Source organism: Artibeus jamaicensis, unplaced genomic scaffold, assembly GCF_021234435.1.
Source record: "Artibeus jamaicensis isolate MK-2021 breed Jamaican fruit bat unplaced genomic scaffold, CSHL_Jam_final scaffold_537, whole genome shotgun sequence".
In the NCBI taxonomy this organism is placed as follows: domain Eukaryota; kingdom Metazoa; phylum Chordata; class Mammalia; order Chiroptera; family Phyllostomidae; genus Artibeus; species Artibeus jamaicensis.
In genome coordinates this window covers 43,242,920-43,267,128 of record NW_026522047.1, presented here as the reverse complement: position 1 = coordinate 43,267,128, position 24,209 = coordinate 43,242,920, and the positions used below count along the sequence as shown (strand labels likewise).

The following is a 24,209-nucleotide window of genomic DNA, read 5'->3' as shown; positions in this document are numbered from 1 at the left end:
GAAAAGGGGGGAATGATACCAAGAGAGAAAAATGGCAGTGTCCAGTGTACTGCCCTTTTTTGGGGAAATACCTTGTACATAGTTTGCGTTGGCTCCAAAACCAATTCACAGCTCCCCATAGCCTATGGGATAAAGGCCCAATGCCTCAGTGTGACTGTCAAGGTTTGCTCTGAGTTGAAGTTAATCTGGGATAGGTCTCCAGCTGGCCGGCCACTGAGCTCTGCTCCAGCTTGGTCATATTCAATATTGCCATAAGTGGCTGTGTGTATACATCTGTGGCTAGCATGAAACTGTGCTGAGTACATCTGTGGCTGGCAAGAACCTGGGAGGAACAGGGAATGTGCTGGAGGCCAGAAAGAGGATTCCCCCCAAATCTTCAGGACTGCCCCACCTACAAGGTGAATGCGAAGTCCTCCCTGTGGGTGCTAATAAACCCGACCACTAGAGGGCGATAGAGACCTAAGGTAGTAGCAGAGCAGTCTAGATAGGAAGGCATACTCCCTGTGTTCAAAATGTTACTTTTTGGCTGTGAGACTTGGGTCCACTTATATCTCTTTCTGTGTGCCAATTTCATTATTTGTAACATTGAGATAACATGTATCAATTGTGTATTCTGCCATATGCTCAAACTACCATTTGCTTTGTGTTTCTTTGCTCACATTGATGTATTTAGATAGGAAACATTGTGTCACTTCAAGAAGTCATTTGTCACAGATCCAGAATAACCATAAAATTAGATACAGTAACAATGAAAAGTGCCATTAACTGCAATTTAGTGATTCTTAAGCCAGTCTGCACATTAGAATTTCCATCTGAACTTTTAAAAAGTGGCTCTTTGCAACAGTTGTAGCCTAAAGATTCTTCACTGCAAGCTTCCTGAAGAGACAAATTGCTCCCCTCCCCACTTTTCGTCTAACTGGGGCAGTGGTTTTGAAAGTTGAGTAAGTCTCAGAATCACCTATAGAATTGGTTAAACCAAACCTCTGGATGCTGCCACACACACAGAATTTCTGATTCCATAAATATAGGGAGACTAGAACTGGCATTTCTAATAAAGTTCCCAGATGATGCAGAGCCTGCTGTTTCAAGGACCACTGATCTACTCGCATCCAGTTAAAGGATTTTGAAATATTAAAGTTGTATCAACACGGACATAGCTGCTTTTTTCTCAGCATAATCTCCATTCCACCCACCCACAGCACATCCTGTCGTAGAAAGTACAGTGCTGTTATGATAGCAATCTGCTCTTCAGAGTTTTTGTCTGGACTTACTGACAATCCACAGTTACTGATTCTCCGGTGCTGTTCTTCAGCACAAAGTACCAGCCGCACCACCTAATGAATACTTGACTGCCACTTAAATGAGAAGTGGAAGGGAAAAACCACACACATAAGATCCAAAACCGATTTTTATTTTAAATAACTGCACAAGGCTCCCCAAATTGCAGGCAGGAGTCCTAATGTTCAAGAGACAAAGGGCTTACAAGATCTCGAAAAAGATGGAGGGATGTGCCTAAATCCGATTTAAATATAGTTTGTTTTAAAATACTTTTTACATTTACTTTTAAAAGATTTTATTTATTTTTAGAAAGAGGAGAAGGGAGGGAGAAAGAGAAAGAGAGAAACATCGATCAGTTGTCTCTCACACAGCCCCAACTGGGGCACTGGTCTGCAACCCAAGCATGTGCCCTGACTGGGAATTGAACAGGGAACCTTTTGGTTCTCAGGCTAACACTCAATCCACTGAACCACACCAGCCAGGGCTATTTTTTAACTTTTGATTTTAGAGACAGGGGAAGGGGGGGGAGAGAGAGAGAGAGAGAGAGAGAGAGAGAGAGAGAGAGACATCCACCAGTTGCCTCTGGTTCACACCCCCATGGTGGTGGGAATGGAACCCTCAAACCAGGTATGTGCCCTCACCAGTGATGGAACCTGAAACCTTTTGGTGTACAGGGCAGGGCAAAGTTCCAACCAACTGAGCCACTCCTTCAGGGCACCTAAATATAGTTTACAAGTCGCTGTGGACTTACAGGATCATGGGTAAATTCAAAATTGTTTTTTGGAAGGTTTGGCATAAATTTTGGGTTAAAATGAGACCTCTCCAATCATTTTATTGCAGCTCGACTTCAAATTTCCATCATCCAAATTAGCATCAACCAGCATCATGCCAGACTATGATTATCCCCAGTTTACTCTTGTGCAAACTGAAACTTGGGGGGGGGGGGCGGGAGGGGGAGAGCCAATTGACCAGGCTTGCGGCTGTGTAGATCGAGGATAGGAAAATTAACTTGCAGTTTCACAGCTCATTCCATCACACAGCAGCACGAGAACAGGAAATAAAGCTGTCCCCAGGGCTTGCTCCCCAGACCTGGAATCCGCTACCTCAGCTCCAGTCTTGGTAGGTTCGGGCTGGGAGCCTCCGGGGACCAGGCAGCGGCCTCTGAGGGCCACAGTGCGCACGCGTCGCGCGTCCGTTCCGCACTCCCCCCCGCCGCCCCCCTCCACGTGCAGCGCACACCTCGCGCTCCCTCCGCACGGTTTGCCTCGCACCTCCCTCCCTCCCTCCGCCCCTCCGGTGCGGGGACCCCATTGGCTGAAGACTTCGTTCCTACAAGAGCCGCCCTGTCAGCCAGCGCCAGGCCGGAAGATCGGCCCCACGAGCGGCCTTCCGCGCTGTTGATTGGTCCAGGCTCCTGTCATTCCGGGCGGCGGGCCGGAGTCGGCGGCGGGGGCCTGGGGTCCGTGCGCGACCGAGGCTGGTGGTGGTTTCCGGTTCCGTGGGGCTGGCGGGCGGGCGGGCGGCCGGGAACGGCGGCGGCGGCGCCTGACAGACAATGAGGGCAGCAGGGAGGAGCTGAGCGGCGGCAGCGGCGGCGGCGAGCGACGCGGGGCCCGGGGGCGGGGCTGGGTGGCAGCCATGGACAATCAGGTGAGGAGCGGCCGCGCCGCCCCAGCGCAGCCCGCGTCGTCCGCCCGGCCCCCTCCCTCCCTCCCTCCGCCCCGCCGCCCAGCCCTCCTAGGTCCCGGTCTCCCCGCCCCCGCTTGGCGCCCGCCAGTCCCGCTTTGTGCGCGCCCGCCGCTCCCCGGGCCTTTATGTGGGGCAGGGGCACCCCTCCCCCATCCGCGACCCGGTCTGGCTGGAGCGCCCGGGACCCTGCTGGGGATCCTGGGCGGGCCCAGCCAAGAGCCCCTGGGACGCCCCTTGTAACCCTAGTCCGGCCAAAAATCCTTTGGGACGCTCTTTGGGAACCCGGCCCAGAGCTTCCTTTGGTGGCCCAGACCCCTTTGGGGCGCCTTTTAGGACCCCAGTCCGACCCAGAGTTCACTGGGTCATCCCCTAGGACCCCCATTTCAGCCCAGAGTCTTCACAGGTGCCCTTAGGGATTCCTCAGATTCAGCCAATACCCCCTTTCTCCTTTGGATCCAGGGTTGGTCTGTGTCTTCTTTCCTTTCTGGACTCTAGGCCCTGAGTCCCCAGCCTGCTGCCTCTTCTCTCTTAAACCATGGCTGGGGTTTGAGTCACTCCAGAACTTCAGGGACCTTGGTTTGCAGCCCTCCTTCCTTGAACCCTAAGCCTTCTTACCTCTCCCTTCATTTAGGCCTGAGCCCTCTCTTCCCTGTGGTCCTGCCCCTGCCTCAGCCTGAGTGTCTGTTTCCCCTCAACCTGGCCGTGTCCTGGGTCTCATCCCACAAGGACCCAGGGCTATTTTGAAGTTCCCCCCATTTTGAACCTGAGGGTTGCTTCCTCAGTCGCGTTTGACTTAGTCTCCTGCCTCAGCCCCCTCTGGTTTCAGGCCCTGATCACTCTCTCAGAGACCCCAGTGCCTTTGGGGCTCTCTTACTCTCAGACCCTCCTAGTCCAGGCTCAGGGGCAGTTTCTGTTCTGAACTGGAGCCTCCACGCTCTTCAGTCACCAAATGCCTCACTCCCTTCAGGTTGGGCCTTCTTTGACTGTGGAACCCTGGTTTATGCTCCCCTGTCCCCAAATCTGGATGTCTCATCAGTCTGGTTCCTCCAACTTCAGCTGACCTCCTTTCACTGACCTGTAGTCTCCCCAGACCCCCAGTGCCTCTCTCCTTTCAGGGTGTCGCACTTTATTCCAGTGTTCCCCAGCCTTATGCTGTGACATTCAGCCAGGACCCTCTCCTTTCAACACATCTTAGCACCTCCACCTAGAGCCTTGCTCCAAACCCCGGGTGGTTCCCTGACCTCAGTAATCTCTCCCCAGGGCCCCTCTCCCTTCCTTCTGGAAACAGAGCCCATCCTGTCAGTTCCAGTAAACCTGAGGCCTTTTTGGCCTCTGGTCCCCCTTTCACCAGCCCTGTGCTTGCTTTTCTCCAGTACCCAGTCCCCTTCCCCTCCTCAAGCCCAAGGCCACTGTGGACCCCATTGTAGGATCATTTATTTCTTCATTCTCCTCTGCTGTCCCTGCCTTCCAGGGGCATGAGGCCAGGAAAGGCGGTGTAGGGCTGTGGGGGTGGCAGCTGAAATCTCTGCGTTAGCAAGGGCAGGTTGGGGCGTCCCTAGGTGCTGGCGCCGCTGAGGCGGCTCTGTCTAGTAGGGTGCTGTGTCTCTGAGGTTTCAGGGGTGTAGGGCAGGAGACCTCTCCCCTGCCCATCCTGGCTGCCTGTAGTGGCACAGGATCATTGAGGCTTGTGTTTGTGGCTCCCTTTCACCGTGATTTCCCTTGTGGCTTTGGTGTTACTACTTTTCAGTGGGAAGGAAGAGTTTACAGCAGTTTAATGGTGGCGTTCTACAAAGTGTTGTGCATTCATTTCCCTTGAAGAGACAGAGCTTTTTACCTCCAATTCATACTGAGTCAAAAACCAAAACAATATGCCTTCAGTGTCCACTTTCAACAAAGCCCACCTCTGGGAAGGGCTTGTTGGGCACCACATAAGTGTAGACTATCACTCCATCTCTCACCCCAGCTGCTGGTCCTTCCAGAATATGTCTTAGGTCCAAGTGTGTCCATTCCCCCTGGGCGGTTGTCACTTATGTAAGTAGAATGGTGAGAATAAGTGACATTCTTGATCTGTGACAGGGTGGACTGGTGAACACACTTGAGATGCTGTAGCCACCTCAAAGAGCCAGCACCTGCGGCCTTTTAAGTATAAACAAACTAAAATGAAAAAGGCAGAACCTCAGTCACACCAGCCACATTTGGATCCCGTAACTACTACTGCTGACTTGTCGGCCTCATTGGGCAGCGTGGAGACATGGCAGAAAGGTCCTTTGGACAGTGCTGGTCTAGATCCTTGCAGAAGTATTACTGGCAAGTGAAACTAAGTCCCTTTCAAGGGACTTATTGGCAAGTGAAACTTAGTCCCCTTCCAAGTCCCAAAGGAAAGTATGTGTCACCCCATAGTCTGAGTCTTTATCCTGGCCGTGTTTTCATGCAAATTTGGGAGAGTACCTAAGTAGGCAAGTTGGTGGTCAGTGTTCTAGAGTGACTTCTGGTGACTGGCAAAAAGTCTTTCAAATCAGCAGAATCTCAGCCTTCCCTTTCTTCCCCAGAATACCCCAAACCTGTAAGTGCCTCAGTCTCATGGGGAACAACAGGACTTTCCCCTAAGGGTCTGCCAGCTTTAGGAGCCTGTTTCTCTTTACTTTCGTGTGTTTTCTAGAACTTTCAGCCCAGCTAAGAAAGACAGGTCTGCATTTTGCTCTGGGCTCCCAACCTCTGGGCATCAAAACCTTTCCCCATGTGTAGGAAAGTTTGGTTCCCTCCATCTTGACCCTAAGTCTGTGCTTAACACATCCAGTGTCTGTGGGATTTGTGTTTTTTTAGGAAGAAGGGGGTCATGTACTTTTGCAGGGTGGGAGGCAGGTCTGGCTTGTTAGGCATGTAATTTATCTCCAAGGATGGTGGGGAAGGGAGGGGCATAGTTAAAGGCTGAGCAGATGCTGGGAGGATGGGGAGGGGCTGCCTGTCTGGCGACAAGGGTTGCCTGGGGAGCTAGAAGTGTCAGTGTCTGGGTAGTTCTGTTCTGCAAAGGACCAGGATGTCCTCCCTTCACAGAAGCACTGGGACTGGTACCTGAGGTGGGTGGGCAACCCATTCAATCATACAATTGAATTGATGCTGATTCCTCAAAAGGTTCTCCTGAGTTTGAATTTGGGAACAACTTCTTGTGTCCAGACTCTGTTGTTCTGGAAGGGAAGGTTTGTTTCTAACGGCACTGGCCCATTTCACAGATGTGAAAAGGCCTAGGAAGGCCCCAAGAGGAGGCAAGTCCTGGTGGCATTCTTAGGTAGGTCTGCTCTTTCCCCGAGACTTTGTGGAGAGATGGCTTGGAATTGTTCAAAGCACTGTCGCAAGGGTGACTGGATTCTCCGCCACCCAGCTCTGAAACTATCACTTGGAAAGTCGGCATGCCAAGTTTTTGTCCTGAAGTTATGGTAGTATGTTGTAAAGTACTTGAGGGCAGGGACCCAAGGCTTGTTGCCTTTTATGTTCATGTAACGCAGTTTTGCACAAACTTTGCCAACTGTTGGTTAAATAAAAATAAGAATCTACCCCTTGTAACCTGGCCCACCTGGCCTGGCCACAGGTTGTATGGCGTGCTGTCCACATGCCTGCAGGCTTCTTGTGCATATATAATATATATCCCATCCCAGGCCTTCCTGGCAGGCTGGTGAGGGTCTTATCTTCCTAGGAACCTGGAAACTAAGGATTGTAGGTGTATTTGCATACCCACATGGCCTGTACACTTATTCCTGGAGTTTCCAGAGAGCATTCATTGAGCTCCCTTTCATCCCTTTGCCATTAGCCTTGTACCCTGGGCGAAAGGGATTAGCCTGGACAGAGCCACAAGAGGGGTGCAGGTCCTGGCTCCCAGCCCCTGTGTGCCAGCAGTTAGAAGGCTAGGGCCTCATGCAGCTTGCTTCTGTCCCCACCTCTGGGCAGACTGCCCTCCTTTTGAGAGGGTTTTCACTGAGGGACACCCTTCATTTCCTGTCTTTCTTACATTGTCATTCAGTAGCTGCTACACTGGTCTAGAGAGAGAAAGTTCTGTGAAGAATATTTTATTTATCCTGTGTTGCCATTGCTTCGTGGGACCAGTACTTTTTCCCATTTCTGTATGTATTGACCATGTTGCCAGCAATCTGCTGGGTGCAGTTGGACTTGACTGTCCCTTATCAGTCCTAGCTGATAAGGGAAAATGCTCTTGGGTGCTTTCACCCCTGGAGAGGGGACAGAATCGTCACATCTGAAGGAATTAGATGCAGTAGTCAGACTCCAGACATAATTGTGTCACTTGGTAAAGTGCGAATTCCCAGAGGAAAGGGCATCTGTTGCAGAGAATTCCCACCAGAATATTAGGAGAAATCTTACAGATAAACTTGTTAAAGATCTGTCTTCTGGGGCCCAGGCTGAGGGCAGGATTCATGGGGTACGGTTGGCCTTGAGAGAGGAGAGAGCTCAACTGAGGCCCACTGCCTGAAGTGAACTGTCCCCAGACGGCCCTCAGAGCCCTCGTGCTGCTCCATCCCAACCCCCAGGTCTTTGGGATGATGTCCTTGAAGTAAAATAGTTAACCCTTTTTAAAGCAGGCACGGAATATTCCCTTTTGTTGAGAGAGTGGGTGGCAAAGTGATACCCAAGATGTTGGGACATGGCAGTAACCGAGGCTCAGTCCCAGGGCCACTTCCAGCCACCTAACTCTGGAGGTCTCACAAAGGGCCTCTATGCAGCCAAACAGTGAGATTCTTCATTCCAAGGCAGGCTAACCTAACCAACATTTACTAACCCCTTAGCCAGGTACCCTTCCTAGAGAAAGCTGATTTGCTTCAATTCTTTGGTTCTAATGGACAGGGAAGGAGTCCAGGTGGAGTAAGGAAGAAGAGGGAGTACATGGAACTCTCAGAGGTGGCATTGGCTTAGTAATGCTAATAAATTATCATGACAAGTCAGTAGTTGGCCAGGGCTCAGCTTGCTCGCCTCCAGTTTGGTGTAGCTTGAATGTCTTACTGAATTAGTGACTTCTATTTTAGTAGCCCAGAATCTGTGTTACTCCACCCTTTATTTTTTAGAAGATTCCAGCATTCAGGGGAGTGATCCTCTCCTGAGTACACCATCCTATGCAGTTATTGGCATAGGATGTGGGGTGTGGAGGCTGACTTAGCACCAGCCCCCAGGGCACAGATGCCATCCAGCAAGCTTTGGGTATGGCCTGCCAGCTGAAGAGATTGACCCACTGCTGCTTCAGAACCTTCCTGTGTGTTTACTTTGGCCTGTGGAGGGTATTTTTGGTGCTTCCATTATCTCCTCACCAACGGAACAGTGGTCTCTGTTCTGTCGCAATAACTCCTTTGCTGCTCATGTGCCCTGGGCACGAACCCCACATAATCAGAAATGCTGGGAAGGTGGCTGGGTTGGGGAATAACAGAATCCGAGGAGATATCTCGTTACATGGGAGTTAACTCCAAGAACAGAAAGTTGTTTGCCAGTATGTACTAGTTTTCCACCTGTGAGCCTCCCAGCAATGCAGGAATTGTCTTCTGACTTTTCATTGTGAACCAGGTTGGAGAAAAAGGCAAAGTTTCTTACTCTATTTCTTACCTACAGGGATGTGTATATGGTGATTACAGCCTTTCCAGATAATGTAAATACTGCCTGGGTTTGTTTATGTTGAACGTCGTCCATATGCAGCACTCTGCAGACAGATGCTTGTGGTTGATTTGAGCTTTACATGTTTATCCAGATGGTTAGTCCTTTGTCTCTAGCTTTTGGTGGTGTATCTCCACTTGAATATCTCCAGTACCCCCTCCACCATCCCAGCAGCATCCCGGCTACCTGTGTCTCAAGAGTTATTTGAGCCCCCTCACCTCCTTCCTCTATAGTGAGGTCCTGAGTTCTCCCATTTCAGGTGTGAGTTAACCTCCTTTTTCAGCCACACCCTCTCGTTGCCTTCATGCGGACTTGGTTGACCCTTTTCTGCCTTCAACCCAGAACCCTGGGCAACACAGGTTACTCAAGACCTTTTACTCACATGTTGTGCCTTCACATCCATCACCTACTTATACTTGGCAGTAATTTCTGTTGTGTTAAGTCTAAATGCTCCATCCCCATGCCCACCCCTCCCTCCAGTGGACCAGGTCCCAGCAAGTCCTTGCTTTTTTCCCAAGGAGCCCCACAGGGACTGTTCTGTGCCGGGGGAACTCCTGCCCTGTTTTCACAGGTGCTCACTAAGTACCCAGAGCCTCTGCTAGCTCTTCCGTACATACATCAGGACCGTCCTGTCCATATCACTGTCCTTATTGTATCTTCCTCTTGGAAAGCACCACTTATAACTCACTGGTCTAGGAAGGCCTTCTAGTTTGATCCATTAAGTATAGTTGATGATTCACATACTGTGGTTCCAAGATAGAGGTTAAAAGGGTAAGTGAGATAGCAGTCAGCCCAGGAACAAAAATGAAGTAGGTACCATCATGGAGATGCTTGTATGCACTCACAGTGATTGGAAAGGGCTTTAGGGAAAGTAGCCTTGAAGCTGTGGATTAAGGGACAGCAGGGAAATGAGTAGGGCACCTAGGCTGTGGGCTACAAGGAGCAGAGGCAGATAGGAGTAGCTGTTCCCTGTGTGTGTTGGGATGCTGGTGTCTGACTAAGCTGGAAAGGAGTTGGTGGGCATTTCTGTATGTCCTCAGTGCTGAGCCTCTTGGGCATACTAGAGACTTAGAAACAGCTGTGTGTGTGTGCCTGCGCGCGCACACACCTTGAATCTTGCAGTCCTTGTACATGGACTGCAAGATACGCTGACCTCAGAAGGGTTAAAAAGTGAAAAATAATGAGCATCTCAGATTTGAGGAGACACAGGTGGAAGATGGGCGGTGTGCTGAGGCGTTTGGACTTTATTCTGAGGGTGTGGAGAGCTGAGGAGAGCTGTGACACAGCCAGAGATAGGATCTGTCTGCCCTGCTTTCACTGCAGTGACTGAGCAGCAAGAAGAAGAGGGCGAAGAAGGAGGGGGGATGGTGGTAGTGGGCACTGAATGGGCTGCTGAACTGCAGACAGGAGGCAGATACAGAGGGACTGTGGCCATAGGGACACATATCATCAGTGGGATGGGTGAGAAAGAGGGTGGAAAGTGAAAAGTGGGAGATTTCTGGTCAGGACCTAGGAGGGTGATTCTGTTAAGGGAGGGCCGGGAAGCCCATCAGAGGGGAGCTTTATTTGGGAAAGTGTGGCATCCACGCCACCCATGACTTGCTCCTGGTTATCTCAGCACTTAGGAACAAGTATCCACTCAGCCTCTGCTTTCTTTGTGTCATTCCTGCATTTGATACTTGGTGTCGAGCTGTGTCTACGGGAGGCTGGGGAGTCTCTTACTAAGGAGATAACTGTTTATAGTAGGTTCCTTGGCGGTGATTTGACTTCCCCCTCCCCCACCAAGATGTTGCCAGTGCTTCGAAGTTTTGTGGCTTTGTGTCCAGTGGAGTGTAACCTGCATGGCCTGCCTTACATTTCAGGGCAGAGCATCAGACACCAGCTTAACGAAGGGAGCCTGCTACTGGGGCTGCAGGTGGCTTCAAGCTCACTCTTCTGTGCTCACCGTTCTGCTTCTAAAACTGAGCCACCATTTGTGCAGGTGACTCAGACGACTCCACTGATCTCTGTTCTCCAGGAGGCGTTTTGTTGAACAAGGGAGAATAAAAGTGCTTTAATCAAGGAGAGTGAGAGGCTTGACTAGGGGGGCAAGCTGGCAGAATGGCTACAGGAGCTGGCCCCGGGGTGATGCACACCTGGGCCATAGTCTAGGCCCCCCGCTCCCTACCAGCTGGTCCCCTTCCTGTATGCTGCTTGGCAGCGTACTCTTGGAGCCTTGGTTCCTCTGTAGAATGAGGTAATTGCACCACTTTGGGTTGCACCATTGTGTTTTGGGAGACCTTGGTGGGGATGTCAACTCTGGACAAGGAGTCACTCCTGAGGACCTGACATTAGAGCAGAGTGAACAAACCATTAGCAAGATGAGTTCTGATCATGAAAAATGCTAAGGCATGGTGTGACAAAGAGTGACAGGGGTGGCGCAGAGGGTGGTTTCATATTAGGTGGTTGGGGAAGGCTTCTGTGAGGGGCTGACAGTCCAGCTGAGACTTCAGTGACAGGAAAGAGCCTTCCATGGGAAGGCCCAGGGGCAGAGCACCAGAGGCAGAGGGCCCTGAGGCAGGAATGGGGAGGTTGAGGGGGTGGGTGGAGACTTGCTGTGGGGCCTGAGCTTGCTGGGGAGAGAAGATGAGTGAAGCAGGCACGTGATACCTGGTTCCCAAGGACAGTTAGCAGTCTCCTGCTCTGGGCTTTGTGCTGACTGCATGCCCGCTTCTTTCTCCCACCAGTGCACTGTCCAGGTCAAGTTAGAGCTGGGACACCGGGCCCAGCTGCGCAAAAAGCCCACCACGGAGGGGTTCACGCATGATTGGATGGTGTTCGTCCGTGGGCCCGAGCAATGTGAAATCCAGCACTTCGTGGAGAAGGTGGTCTTCCGGCTGCATGACAGCTTCCCCAAGCCCAAGCGTGGTGAGTGGCCCCTGCTCCTCCCGCCCTGCCCCTTCCCAGTGGACGTGTTTACACTGAGGTTCTGGCTTGCAGCTCTTGGCATGCCAAGGAGAAGTTGCCCGGCCAGCACTCTGCCCTTCTTTGACCCTGTAAAGGTCCCCCTCCCTTCTGCTTCTCCTTTAGCTCTTGAGTTCCTAGTGGGGAAACCCAAAGGAGTTAATGACTGTGTCTTGGGTCATTATTTAGAGTCAAGCTCTGAGAAGCTTCCAGAGAAAGCATAGTCAGTGGCCAGCAGGTGGAAGAGGGTGATTTATGTCTGCTTGATAAGTAATCAGAAAATTGCTTATTGGGCCTATGTTTGACGAGATGCCACAGTAAGAATTCATGGTTATTTGTGGAAAAAAGCATAAAAGGTGCTGACTTCACCACATCTTGTTTCTTATGCCTTCTTTTCCTGTGTCACCTGTCAGGCTAATACCTGATGGGCACAAGTGCCTCGCTCACATTTTCCACAAAGAGTCTGACGGGAAGGAGAAAGGGCATTCACCGTTTGTGGGGGTCAGAACAGTTCCTGGGGAATTTGGGGACATAGTTGGTGGCCGTCTTGTGAGCTCTGTGGGGGCTGCGTCTGCCTTTCTCACCACTGAGTCCTCAGTGTGAAGCCTGATATGTCACAGAGGTCCAATAAATATTTCTTGAATAGGTGTGTTGATAAAGGCACAAAGGACTTTTTTGCTAGCAAAGTGCTTCAGGGTGGGGGAGCCACTGCTGTGTTGCTGACCCCTCTGCCTGCAGTGCAGGGTTTGGGGGCCCAGGGCTGAGCTGGGAGCCAGTGTGGACAGCCTCAGGCAGAAGCAGGAGCACATCCTGGGACCCACTGGGGGCCTAGGCCCGGACCTGGGCCAGCAAGTGGCTGATGGATGGCCTAGAGGGGAGATGACTCACGTTACAGAAGCAGAAACTTCTGGTTTGCAAGGGAAGGCAACTTGAGATTCGTAGTGGCACGGTAGCCATCTCTTTTTTGGGGGGGGTTTCTTCCATCAGCTTTCAGATGTTTCTTTTTCTCATTTCTCCTCTCCTGAGTCTCCTCTCCTCCTTCCTTTCTGAGCCTCTTGGAGGAGAGCAGACACATTGCAGACAACAGTAGATGTCTGTAAAACAGTAGATGTCTCAATAATAATAATAATAATAATAATAATAACAGTAGTAGTAGTAGTATGTGCTACTTATCAAGCACTTCCTGCATGGTCTCAGTTTATTCCCCCACAGCCCTATTTTATGAATGGGGAAGCAGGCTCAACGGGGCCTAGCAAGCTGCCTGGGGGTCTGGTAGTACTGCCTGTTTCTTTTGGTACCCAGCCACACCCATTCATTTGGGAGTCCTCTGTGGCTGCTTTTGCGCTCTGATAGCAAAGTAGAGACTGGCTACTTGTTTCTCGTGAGCTGGCCCCGCCTCCCCCCCCCCCCAGCAGCTTCCACCCCAGCTCTTTCACCGTCTCCCTCACCCGTTCTGTACCTTTGTCTCCCAATAGGCCCAGGATAATTTCCATTCACCTTTAAACTATTGATCTCATCTTCATCCCCACAGGGTCAGTAGGCAAGCAGCCCCTAGAAGTGGTATTAATAGTGGTCTGCATTTGTCCAGCACTCACTAGTCTGTGTGCTGTGCACATGACAGCCCTGCAACATGGCACGTCCCAGAATTCTTACCAAGCAGATGTGGAAACCGAGGTTCAGAGAAGCCCAGTAACCCACTTATGGTCACATGGAAATGGCCTAGTCTCTGACCTCCAACGTCCAAGAAAATGGATGATGAGTGAGGCCCACTTTTTTAAAGTGTCAGTTCATGGGCAGAGTTTAAATTAGTAGTTGAATGGTGCTTATTGCCAAGTCTGCACAAAATGTGTGAACCAGTAAATGCCTCATTAGTTATTTGTTGTATTGAACAAAACTCGATTGGATTATGCCCTTGCCAGTTGTCAGTGAAAAATGGGTCAGGCTAAAAAGAGTGAGTGAGTTTCTTACAGGACTCTAGGCTCTAAAATGATTGGTCATGTACTTTCAAAGTATCTTTAAAATCAAATAGATAGAACAAACTTAGTAGAAATGTGCCAGGTGGGAAGTGTCCATTTCCTGTGTCATCACTGGTCACGCTGCCCCATGGGCAGTCTTTCTAGTGCTTCTCCATGTTCTTCCCGAACACTGGAAGTTAGTGGGAGTGAACTGGCTTGCTTCTTGATTTTCAAATTTAAAAAATACTAACTTTTCATCATGAAAGGCTAGACTTTATACTAAACTCCTAACTCCTCTTATCCATCCTCTGCTCTAAGTGTTTTATAGTTAAGTGATTCGTTTTGCAGTGGTTGTCTTGTGACTTTGAATAATGAGCAAAACCTGCTTGCTTTTCAGATCTCCCACAAATGCTCCCTGTCACCTTTTTTAGGAAGTTCTCTGGCTGCCAGGTCTAAACTACAGTTTCTTTGCTCAAAACACATAAACAGCACATGCTTCTAGGTTTTTTTCTGTTTTATTTTTCTCTTTAGTACCATCTGAACACATTTTTATTACTTGTTCATCTGACTTGTGTCTTGCCATAGTGTGCTGCTCTCTCCTTGGTGCTGGGAGGCCACAGTGGGTGCTGTCAGCTTTTGTCATATCTTCTGACTTTCAGCGTAGGAAGAGGACACGAACACCCCCTCTTTCCTTGAATGTTTCCTTGAGTACCCTCTCCTTGGTGTTAAAGTTGTTGAACTAAAACCAAGACTTTTGCTCCTGGATCAGAAATTGACTGAAAGTTGGAAATCAGTAAGCAGTAATGGCTTCATAGACTGTTCATTGTTGTGCTGGTCAGGATGCCAGGATTTCATTCATCTTCTCTGTGAACTTTGAGCCACTCAAAGGAGAAAACTCAAGGTCATGTCAAGGTCACATGGGTTCCTTCTTTATCATTCTTGGTTAAAATTCAGCCCTGTTTACTTTGCTTCATGTTTGGGCCCTGACTTTGTGAATACCCCTTTGCTTCTTCCTTTTCTCCCATTACATTGTCTTCATTATACCTTCACTTTTTTTCGATACTCAATCATTGCACTTAATTGATGGGTTCACCCCCCCTCCCCCGTGGACATTTCATTTTGGTTCTGTCTCCCTTCTTCTAATCAGGATTGTCTTCTCTCAAGGCCGTCCCTTCTGCCCCACCTCTGGGATGTTCTTTTGCTGTTCTCCTGGGGGGATTTATTTGTTACCCTATGTTTTGGTTTATTTTCTTGTTTTCCTGGAGTAATTTTTCAAGTAATGTCCCAAGAGATCAATTACTTAGGAAATTTCTAAGAAAAGTGTGTGAGACATGACCTCTTTGACTCCTAGTATATTTGAAAGTGCCATTATTCTGTTCTCACACTGAAGTGATAGTTTCGTTGGGTATGCTATTTCTCTTAGACAATTACTGTCATTTAGAGTTTTGAAAGTATTTGCTTCATGGTCTTCAGAAAAGTCTGATGCATTTGGGTTGTTCTTGCTAGATGACCTGTTTTTTCTCCGGAAACATTTGAGATATTTTTTAGGATACTGTTTCTGGGGTATTATTTTTTAATTATTGATTTGAGAGAGAGGGAGAGAAAGATCGATCTGTTGTTCTACTTATTGATGCATTCACTGGTTGATTGTCGTGTGTGCCCTGACCGGGGCTCAGACAGCATCCTTGGTGTATTGGGACAGTGCTCTAACCACCTGAGCTTCCCGGCCAGGGCTTTGGGGTCTTTTGATTGTGGTGTCCTTCATTTAGTTCCGGAAAGTTCTCATCTTGTCAGAGAAACTTCTTTGACAGTTTCTTTCCATTTATTTATTTTATCTTTTTTCTCTTCCTAGAATGTTTGTTACTTAACTTCTCTATGCCTAAATCTTTTATTTTTAAAATGGAAACAATTGTATCTGCCTCAAGATTGTTGTAAGAATTAAATAAATTAATATGAATCGAGTGCTAAGAATAGTGCCTGGCACACAGTAGTTGCTTTATAAATATTAGCTGCTGTTAACATTTGTTTAATCTGCTTAATTGTTTCTTCACGTCTCATTTTTTTAAATGTCTTTTTGCTCTACATTCTGGAAAATTTTCTTGGCTTTATTCTAGTCTTTGCACTGAATTAAAAAATTGTTAAGTACTACATTTGTACTAAGAGCCCTGTCTTACTCTCTTCTTTTCCTTTTTAAAATTATTCTGTTTTTATTTGGGGGCATATCTTGGACCTGCGGACAGTGACTCTAGTTTCTTGTTTTTGTTTTTTCTTTTCCCAGCTTTTCTTTCGGTCTTTAAATGAATTTTCTGTCTCGTTGGGCCCCTGCAGGTGGGAACTCTTACTGAGCACTATTTGGAGCAGGATGGGTTCTTCTGACCAGCAGGCTTCTGTTTAGGGAGATGGGACTTCCAGTTTCCTCAATGAGGAGGGCTTTACTCTGGGTCCAATTTCACACCATAGGCTTTAGCTTCCCCCAGACCTTCCTCTTCTCCTGAGACGTGAAATCACCCAGATGTCCTCAGAGGGAAGCTTGAAACTGCTTGAGCCTGGGGTGGCAGTGGGTGGTGAGATGAACCCCAAGATTGCTGTTCAAGTACTGCCTCTCAGTTTGGCTTTTTTTTAATAGCTGCTTTACTAAGATAAAAGTCATACATGATAAAATTTATTCTTTTAATGTGTACTCTTTGGTGCCTTTAATATATTCATAAAATTGTACAACCATCATCACTCTGTCATTCCAGAACATTTTCATCACCCCACAAATAAACAAGCTTCTTGCCCACCACTAGCCATCACTCCCCTCTTCCTCCCTTTCCCTCCTCCAGCTTCTCTCCTGTCCTTCCTGGACTCTGTAGGTGCCACACCCCTGGCACTTTGGGCTCTAGCCTGCCTGCCCCACTGCAGTGCGCCCTGGCATGTTCTGGGCTGAAGCTTCCTTTTCCTGTTTCCTTGCCCAGCATGCTCTCATTCAGCTTTTGCCTTTCAGAAATTTCTCCACTGTTCCTATCACTCTCTTCCTCTCATCACTCTCCTGGCTTTATTGTATTTTTTTCCTGTCCTATTTTTTTCACTTTGGTTTCCATGGGTATCTGCTTAATCTCTCTCTACTCCATCTCTGAAAGGATAGGCATTTTTTAGCCTCAGAGTGCCTGTCATATGACAGGCCTTTGAAGGAGGGAGATTGAGAGAAGCAGAGCAGGATCTCTTCCTTCAAAGGGTTTATAGTCTGGGAGGGACACGGAGATCAAGTGTGATGTGTACTCTGGGAAAGATAACTGCCCTCAGCAGAAGTAAATGACCTGGAAGTCAGACCGAGGGAAGCCGCGTCCGACCTTGTTAGGAGATGGGCCCTGACTAGAGCCTTGACGGCAGACGGGAGTTAGACTGGGGGTGGGTGAGAAGAACAAGATCAGGAGGGTGGGAGTTGGGAGCAAATCTTCAGGCCCTTCCCTTGCCTCTGCCTTTTATGTGTCCTTCTGCTGTGGAGGTTTGTGCAGTGAAGACAGGCCACCCTTCCTGTGTGTTCCACTTCCACTTTCCTTCCTAGATTCAGATTAATTGAACAAGTATTTGGGTGCCTGCCAGGTGCCTAGCTCCGTGCTGGACTTGGGCACAGATGGCAGGCTGTAGGGTATTCATAGTTGATGGGCTTGGGCACAGCACTAGGCAGGCAGCTCTCATGCAACTGGAGAGACCCCACTTGCTCCCTCAGTCTGCTCCAACAGGGTCCAGAGGCTCAGAGAGAGGCAAACCGCGACCTGGCCTTCCAGTCCAGGTCACTTCCTGCTCCTGGTCCATCTCCTTACTTTGATGGCAAACCTGAGGGAGGCATGGCATATGGCCCTTTTAGCATATTTGACAAATTCTTATTGAATGTTTTTAAAAGGTGTGGCCCTGGTCCAGGCCCTAGAGATGTGACAGTAAGTGAGATGGAGCTGATATAGAGGTTGAGAAAGATGACCACAGTAAGCTCAGAAGTCCTGTGGTTGAGTGACACAGGGTGCTGGAGGCCTGTGGGAGGGAGCTATGACCTGGAAATGGGGGTTGGGACTCAGAGCTGGGGTCCTGGAGGAATTGATTTGTGATCTGAGAGGTTCAGTGGGGCTGGATCTTAGGACCTCGGGTCAGGCTGGCAAGAGATGGAGCTGTAGGTCATAAAGCCCCCTGCAGGCCACCTGGAGGGGCTCAGAGTTGGTCCTGAGGGCTCTGGGGAGCCATCAGGGGACAGTCAGGTTGGCAGTTCAGAGTACTCATCCTGCTGCCCATGCAGATGATGTTTAGGAGTGAACCTGAAGCAGGATGGCTAGTGAGGCATGCAGGAAGCACAGGGTGCTAGGCAGTGGGGTGCATTCCAGTACAGTTTGGATATAGACCTGATAGTGCTTGGCAATAGGTGACCCGAGGGAGAGGGAAGAGTCTGGGAGTCCTGTCTTTGGGGGTGTGGTAGAGAGCCTGGGTTCTGAGCTGTGGGACACTGGGGGAGGTGCAGGTTATGAGAAGATGAGTAGATGGTTTGGGGCAGGCTGTATTTGAGGTGCCTGTCCAGCATGCACAGCGAATTTTCAAGGGGCAGAATGGGACTGGCTAGAATAGAGATTCAGGGTCTAGGCCATCTAAGACAGCTCCCATCTCTGGGGCCAGCACGGATTCCCCAAGCCTGAGCCACAAGTCCCTCTTTGTTCCCTTGAGGTCTGCGGGCTGGGGTCCATACAAAGCTGTCTGGCCAGCCCTGCTCTAGAGGACCACTCATGACTCAAAGCCACCCTGCCTGTCAGTTTTCTTTGGTTAAATGAGACATATGAGGTATTTGAGATACAGGATATTAGATGAGATATTGAGAGATGAAAAGATGTTTTTTAAAGAAAAATCTTACAGTACTTTAAATTAAGAGTCATGTTTTACTACATTCCATGTATTGTTTTTCGCAATTTCTGGCCAATTTAAGAAGTATCTGACCAATATAGACATATGTACATAAAGATTTTAACAATTGGCAGAATTTTTCATGGCTCCCAAATAGTGGTTGCTTCTGGAGACGGAGGGGTGGAGGACAAGGGTGATTTGATCTGCACTGTTCTGATTTTTTTCTTCAAAGTGGGAAAACAATATTTTCACGTTTCTTGCATAATGACACCATGTGTGTCAAAATATTGACAGTGCATTCTGGAGGGCGAGATTGCTTGTACTTGGCTGTTCTTCTTATTTTCAACTGTTTTTTAAAAAAATTTCTGGGGTTAATGAGTCTGTTCATGTCACTCAGACACTTGGGAATGTTTTTGGTAGGTGCTAAAATGGACCCAGCCACAAGTCCAGCTGAGACCAGGCCATCTCCATCCCCTGGTGTCAGTTCCCATGCGCAAGTGAGCAGTTGAAGGAGGTAGATGCTGTAGTCTGGACTGCCCTGCCGGGGAGAACAGGGACCCACTGAGTTTCGCACTTGACTAGTGTCACACTCACTGCCCTGAGTCTGTTGAACTTGTGCGACCTGTGACCAGCCCTGGCTGCTCTGCACTAGCTAGTTTCATGGCCTTTCCCACTCTCCCACCATTGTGTTAGGGTCACCTCTCTCCTGCTCTGTTCCTTTGATTTCCTGTGACCCCTTTGGCATGGAATTGGTCATGGGGCTCAGCACTCATAGGGAGAGCTGGCTTCCTGAAAAGCCATGCTCCTGCAAGGCCAGTGAGCCCCAGAGAGGAGGCACAGAGGGTGGAGGGCCTACTGCTGCTGATGGCTGGGCCTTGATTGGGCAGGAAGCTGACAGATGCATTTTCCCTTTCTTTTTAGTGTGTAAGGAGCCCCCGTACAAAGTGGAGGAGTCGGGTTACGCTGGCTTCATCATGCCCATCGAGGTGTACTTCAAAAACAAGGTAGGAACCCAGAAGTGCCAACAAGAGGGATGTACAGTTTACAAAAGAGGAAGTAGAACCACCAACACATGGTTGATGGAATACTGGGATTACTGGTAGCAGAGATGCCCATGCTAGAGCACTAGTGGGCAAAGTGTTGCATTCACATCTCCTGTGGAAGATTGGGGCTGGGAAAATGGGCACACTGAAGGTAGGTGGGTGTGGCCTCTCCAGGGATCGCCTGAAAGTGTGTGCAGTCCAAGTCAGCAGGGACATGCCAGGACAGGGCTAGAATCTGTGGATGGTCCTAAAGGGTTAGTCATTGGGCTGTGACTAGTGGCACAGATCTGGGAATTTCCTAAATGTCCAACAGTAGGCGATTGGCTAGATAAAGTTATAGTGCACCTCCTGAATGGGCTCTTTGATGAGCTGGAGTGGGAGAGGGGAGTTTTTACTACTGTTGAATGAAAATGCAAGTTATGTGTGTATTACTTATAGAAAAAAGAAATTACTGTATACATTAAAACTGTTAATGGATAATTGGTGTGGAAGGATTATAAGGTGTTTTTGTTTTATTTTCCTCTGAGTATATTCTCTGAACATTTATAGTGAACATATAGGGTCCGGTAGAAGTAACACCATTGAGTGTGGTTGGTAGGGTACATGGATGTTTCGCACAAGATGGACAGCAGTTTGAACAGTTCACCTAAAATGTCATATGGTATGCTTGAGTGTGATATTGTTTTGTTACAGAAACACATGTCATCAAAAAAGGGGTATTATTTGTGCCGGACACTATTATTGGTAACTGTTAGTCCATTTGGGCTGCTATAGTGAAGTACCACAGACTGGGTAGCTTATAAACAACAAATTTATTGCTCATGGTTATGGAGGCTGGAAGTCCGAGATTAGGGTGTCAGCCCCTCTTCCCGGTCACAGACTTCTTGCTGTGTCCTCACATGGAGGAAGGCTGAGAGCTCTGTAGGGTCCCCTTTAAAAGGGCACTAATTTCATTCATGGGGGCTCCACCCCCAGGACATAATCACCTCCCAGAGGCCCCACCTCCTGACACCATCTCCTTTGGGGGTCAGGATTTCAACATGTGAATTTGGGGGGACACATTCAGACCATAATTTTGGGTTTTTTTAAAGCCTAATAATTAAAATTTAAGAAAAGAGCCTTCTTAGCAACCTGTTTCCAATCCTCCTCAGAGGCCCCACCAGGAGGCCATGGTGACCTTTCCCAGCTCAGAGGTGGCTTGGCCATTGCTGGGTGCTTTTCTACAAATATAAGTAGACTGGCTGCAGGCAGCTTTGCTGTCTTTCAGGAAGAAAAGCTCCCTGTGAGGCCTGTGGATACCACCGTTCCCTTAATGAGTCCCTTGTTTATATTGGGCTATTCTGCAAACCACCTGGTGTCAGGAACCTTTGGGAATGGCACTCAGGTGTGCTGCCCCACTGGGAGCTGAGGGACATTTCAGCAAATGCAGCTCAGCAGGATTCAACACTGTGACCCCCCCCTTAGGGGCCCAGTTCTCAGAAGCCTGGGTTACCCGGGGCAGTCACGCAATCGAGGTCTGAGAGTCCTGGTGACCAGACACCACTGAGCGCAGAGCCAGCCCATGTGCATAGATAGGCAAAGGCTCCTCTGTGTCTTTTCAGCAGGGGACCCGGGGGAGATTCAAAGGAGGTGCTTCACTCTTTGAGGGGCAGTCTTCCAAGAACCTGCTTAGGGAAGCCAGGCCAGGGAGTGTGGAGGCAGGGGAACCGATGCTGGGAACTCAGTCCCAGGGCAGGTATCACCAGTCTCTCCAGCTTCCTGTTGGGAGCCCATGGAAAGGGATGATGAAAGGAGCCACCTGTGTGGTAAGGAGACAGTCTATTTGCGGAAAATGCCAGCACCCTGTACTGGCATTGGTTCTCTGGGGGTGGGCAGTGGTGATGGAGTCCTTGAAGCCAGTTAAGCTCATCTCTGGGCTTCAATTAAGTTCCTTTGAGATTTAGAAGCAGTTTTGAGTCCCACATATCATTGAGCTTTTGTGTTCCCTGAGACCCGTCTGGTTTTTGACATGCAGTCTTATCTCTCCCTCCTGGAGGCATGCCTAGGCTCTGGCAGTGTCCACTCAACTTCCTGCTGTCCCCAGGGGTCAACAGAAGGCTCCAGCTTACCCCAGAGGTGGTGGCACCATGCTGAAGCTAGATGGTACCACAGAGGTGGCCAGTGGGTCTCAGCACCCCTTCCTGTGGCCCAGGGGATCTTTGCTGGTCTTCAGATTCTCCCAGGAGATTGGAGAGAGACAGGGTGCTTGGTATTGCTGCCTCAGCTGGGACAGTCCCCTGTGGTGGCTTATGCAGCCCATGTTAGTGCCTCAGCGTTCTCATGTGGATGGTGGGGAATCACACAGGTACTCCCTCTAAAGGGCCTTTAGACTTAAGTGACATTCCTATACCAAGTCTCCGAGGTGTTCCACCCCTAAGTCTTGGTCCTGGTAGGAGACAGAGCAGGTGGCCCTCTGACCGAAGGACTTGTCCCTGCTGGCTACAGCGTCCTCACATACACTTGGGGCATTGAGGGGCAGAGGGCCTTTCCAAGGGTGTCTGGATCTTTCATTTCATGTTCCTTGGGCTTGCTTATGTGGGTTGGGGAGCAGGGGGTTGGAGTGGTGCACATGCTTGTGTGCGTCTTCCCTACGCTCCTCTTCACTTGTCTCGTCCCTTTGTGAGGGTCTGGGGTGCTGCCCTGTACAGGGAGCACGTGTGCATCTTACCACCCTCAGCGTCTAGCAGTCGTGGCAGCAGCTGGTTTGGGGTTGAGGGTTTTTGTCCTGGTCTAGTTTCTTGAGGTATAACTTAGTACAGCAAAATTTTCCCATTTTAGGTATAGGTTTTTCAAATTTCATCATGTATTTTCATTTGAACCTTGTTTACAAGTGGCTGGTTTTTCCAAAACAAAACAAGGTCATGTTCCTAGGTTTATTTGTCTGATCAGTTCCTGTAGAGGAGGTGTGGCTGGGGCTGGAGTGCCACTGTGAGCCTGTTCTCAGAACTGCAGTGTCTTTTCTCGCACGGGGCAAGAGCTGCTCGCTGGAGTCCTCTGTTCCTGGTGGTGGTTTTGTCCTCAGAGTTGTGGGGGGGCGGCCTGCACTGAGAGCACATGGAGATGGGGCCACGACATGAAGGGCCTGGGCTACAAGTGAAGTCACTACGTGGGTTCTTAGCTTACTGTGCTGAGAGCTTTGTCTCCAGACAAGCCCCCCACCCCAGGAAGGTGATGTACCCAGTCTACGGATGGAGGAGCTCCTGGGTACTCAGTCACAGGCTGAAGGCCACACACTAAGTCGCAGAGCTGGGATTCGAACCAGCAGATTGTGTAGTCCTATATGCACACTTGAGACATGCTTGACCTAGAACAACAGCTGCTCATGAATTCTGGTTTTTGCTGACATCTGGGTGACAGAGACATATTATACCATATTTTTAGGACTATAAGATGCATTGGACCATAAGACACACCTAGGTTTTAGAGGAGAAAAATAGGAAAAAAACTTTAAAGCAAAAAATGTGGTAAAATATTTAATAACCTGTGACCCCGCTCTACCTCTGCCCCCCCTCCCCCCCAGCAAGCCAGGTAAGCTACATTTGGACTATAAGACACACCCCCACTTTCTCCCAAATTTGGAGGGGGAAATGCTTTTTTTAGTCCAAAAAATATGGTGGTTTTATGTGTTATGTTTTGCATATGTCTAAATGTGGGTCCCTGCTGTGGAAGTTTTGTAAAGATCAGAGAGCTGTGGGAAAGTGAATGGTGGTCCATTAAAAAAGCAGCTTGTATAGGTTTGGAGTAGTGTTGGGAATAAGGTCGTCATGCACGGATCCATAGATTGTTTTTCTACCCTGTTGTAATCAAGGGTTGTATTTGGTTTTCAGTCATGACTTACTCCATGCTGTAGGTTAAGTGGATTTTGGAGGTAGCATTTGCTGTGTACAGGTTACTTCTTTAGGCTGGGCCTCGGTCTCTCTGTGAGATGGGCTTCCTAACTGTCTCCCACTCAGGGCTGTGAGGAAGATTCACAGAGATGGACAGGAAGGGCCTGGGCCTTACTGGGTCCAGTACCAGCGCACAGTATGCATTTCATGAGTGTGTGTTGCTATTGTTGCTGCAGAAGTGGTGCCGCCCCTTCCCAATTAATCAGGGTAAGACAGGTGAGTGGACAAAGCGGCCTCAGAAGCTTTGAGTCCAAAGGAGGTGGAGGTTCCAGAGATGGAGAAAGATGACTACAGGCTGTTTTCTCCTGTAAGTGTGAGGTGTGTTTAGCCACACTAGATGAGATCCTCAAGGTGGCAGCGACCGTGAAGTGAAGGAATTCTGTTTTACGTGGGGTTTGGCACTACAGCTTAATCGAGGATACCTTCTGTGTGACCTGTTGGCAGGATACTCTTTTATGTAGTAAAAGATAAACCACTCCTTTCTCCTACGGGCAAAAATGGGGGTAGGGCATTGTCTGATTATAAAAGTATTTGTGCATCATTGAGCTGTTTTTACTCACGCCACTTCTGAAATCAAGTAAAAGGGTTTGTTTTCCTTCTGAAACCAAATGCACCCTAACTTTCAATAGCTCTTCTCCAGTTCTCTGATTTTCCAGGCAGTGGTGGGTGTCCAGCAGTTGATTCACTTCTCATACCACCTGCTTAGAGTTATTACAGACCCCACAGTAAAAGGACTCAGCCCACAGGACTCCTTCCCTTTCTATAAACTAGGGTTCCCAAACCCCTCCTAAGGTTCCATAATTTGCTAGAACAGCTCACAAAACTCTAATAAACATTTTACTTACTGTTACTCATTTATTCTAGGG

The 24,209-nt window shown here is 49.0% G+C and overlaps 1 protein-coding gene across 3 annotated transcripts in view; it reads left to right on the top strand.

The window, feature by feature from the left end:
• Positions 1 to 2,718: 2,718 nt before the first annotated feature.
• Positions 2,719 to 24,209, top strand: part of MLLT1 (MLLT1 super elongation complex subunit) — a 71,397-nt gene continuing 49,906 nt past the window's right edge. For 2 of the 3 annotated variants that reach the window (XM_037165195.2, XM_037165194.2), the window contains exons 1-3: positions 2,719 to 2,928; positions 11,340 to 11,520; positions 19,296 to 19,378. In XM_037165195.2, the coding sequence (XP_037021090.2) occupies positions 2,917 to 2,928; positions 11,340 to 11,520; positions 19,296 to 19,378 (276 nt within the window). In that variant the 5' untranslated portion in view covers positions 2,719 to 2,916. Of the gene's footprint in view, positions 2,929 to 11,339; positions 11,521 to 19,295; positions 19,379 to 24,209 lie in introns of those variants that run through there. The other variant, XM_037165196.2, reaches the window with a different exon arrangement.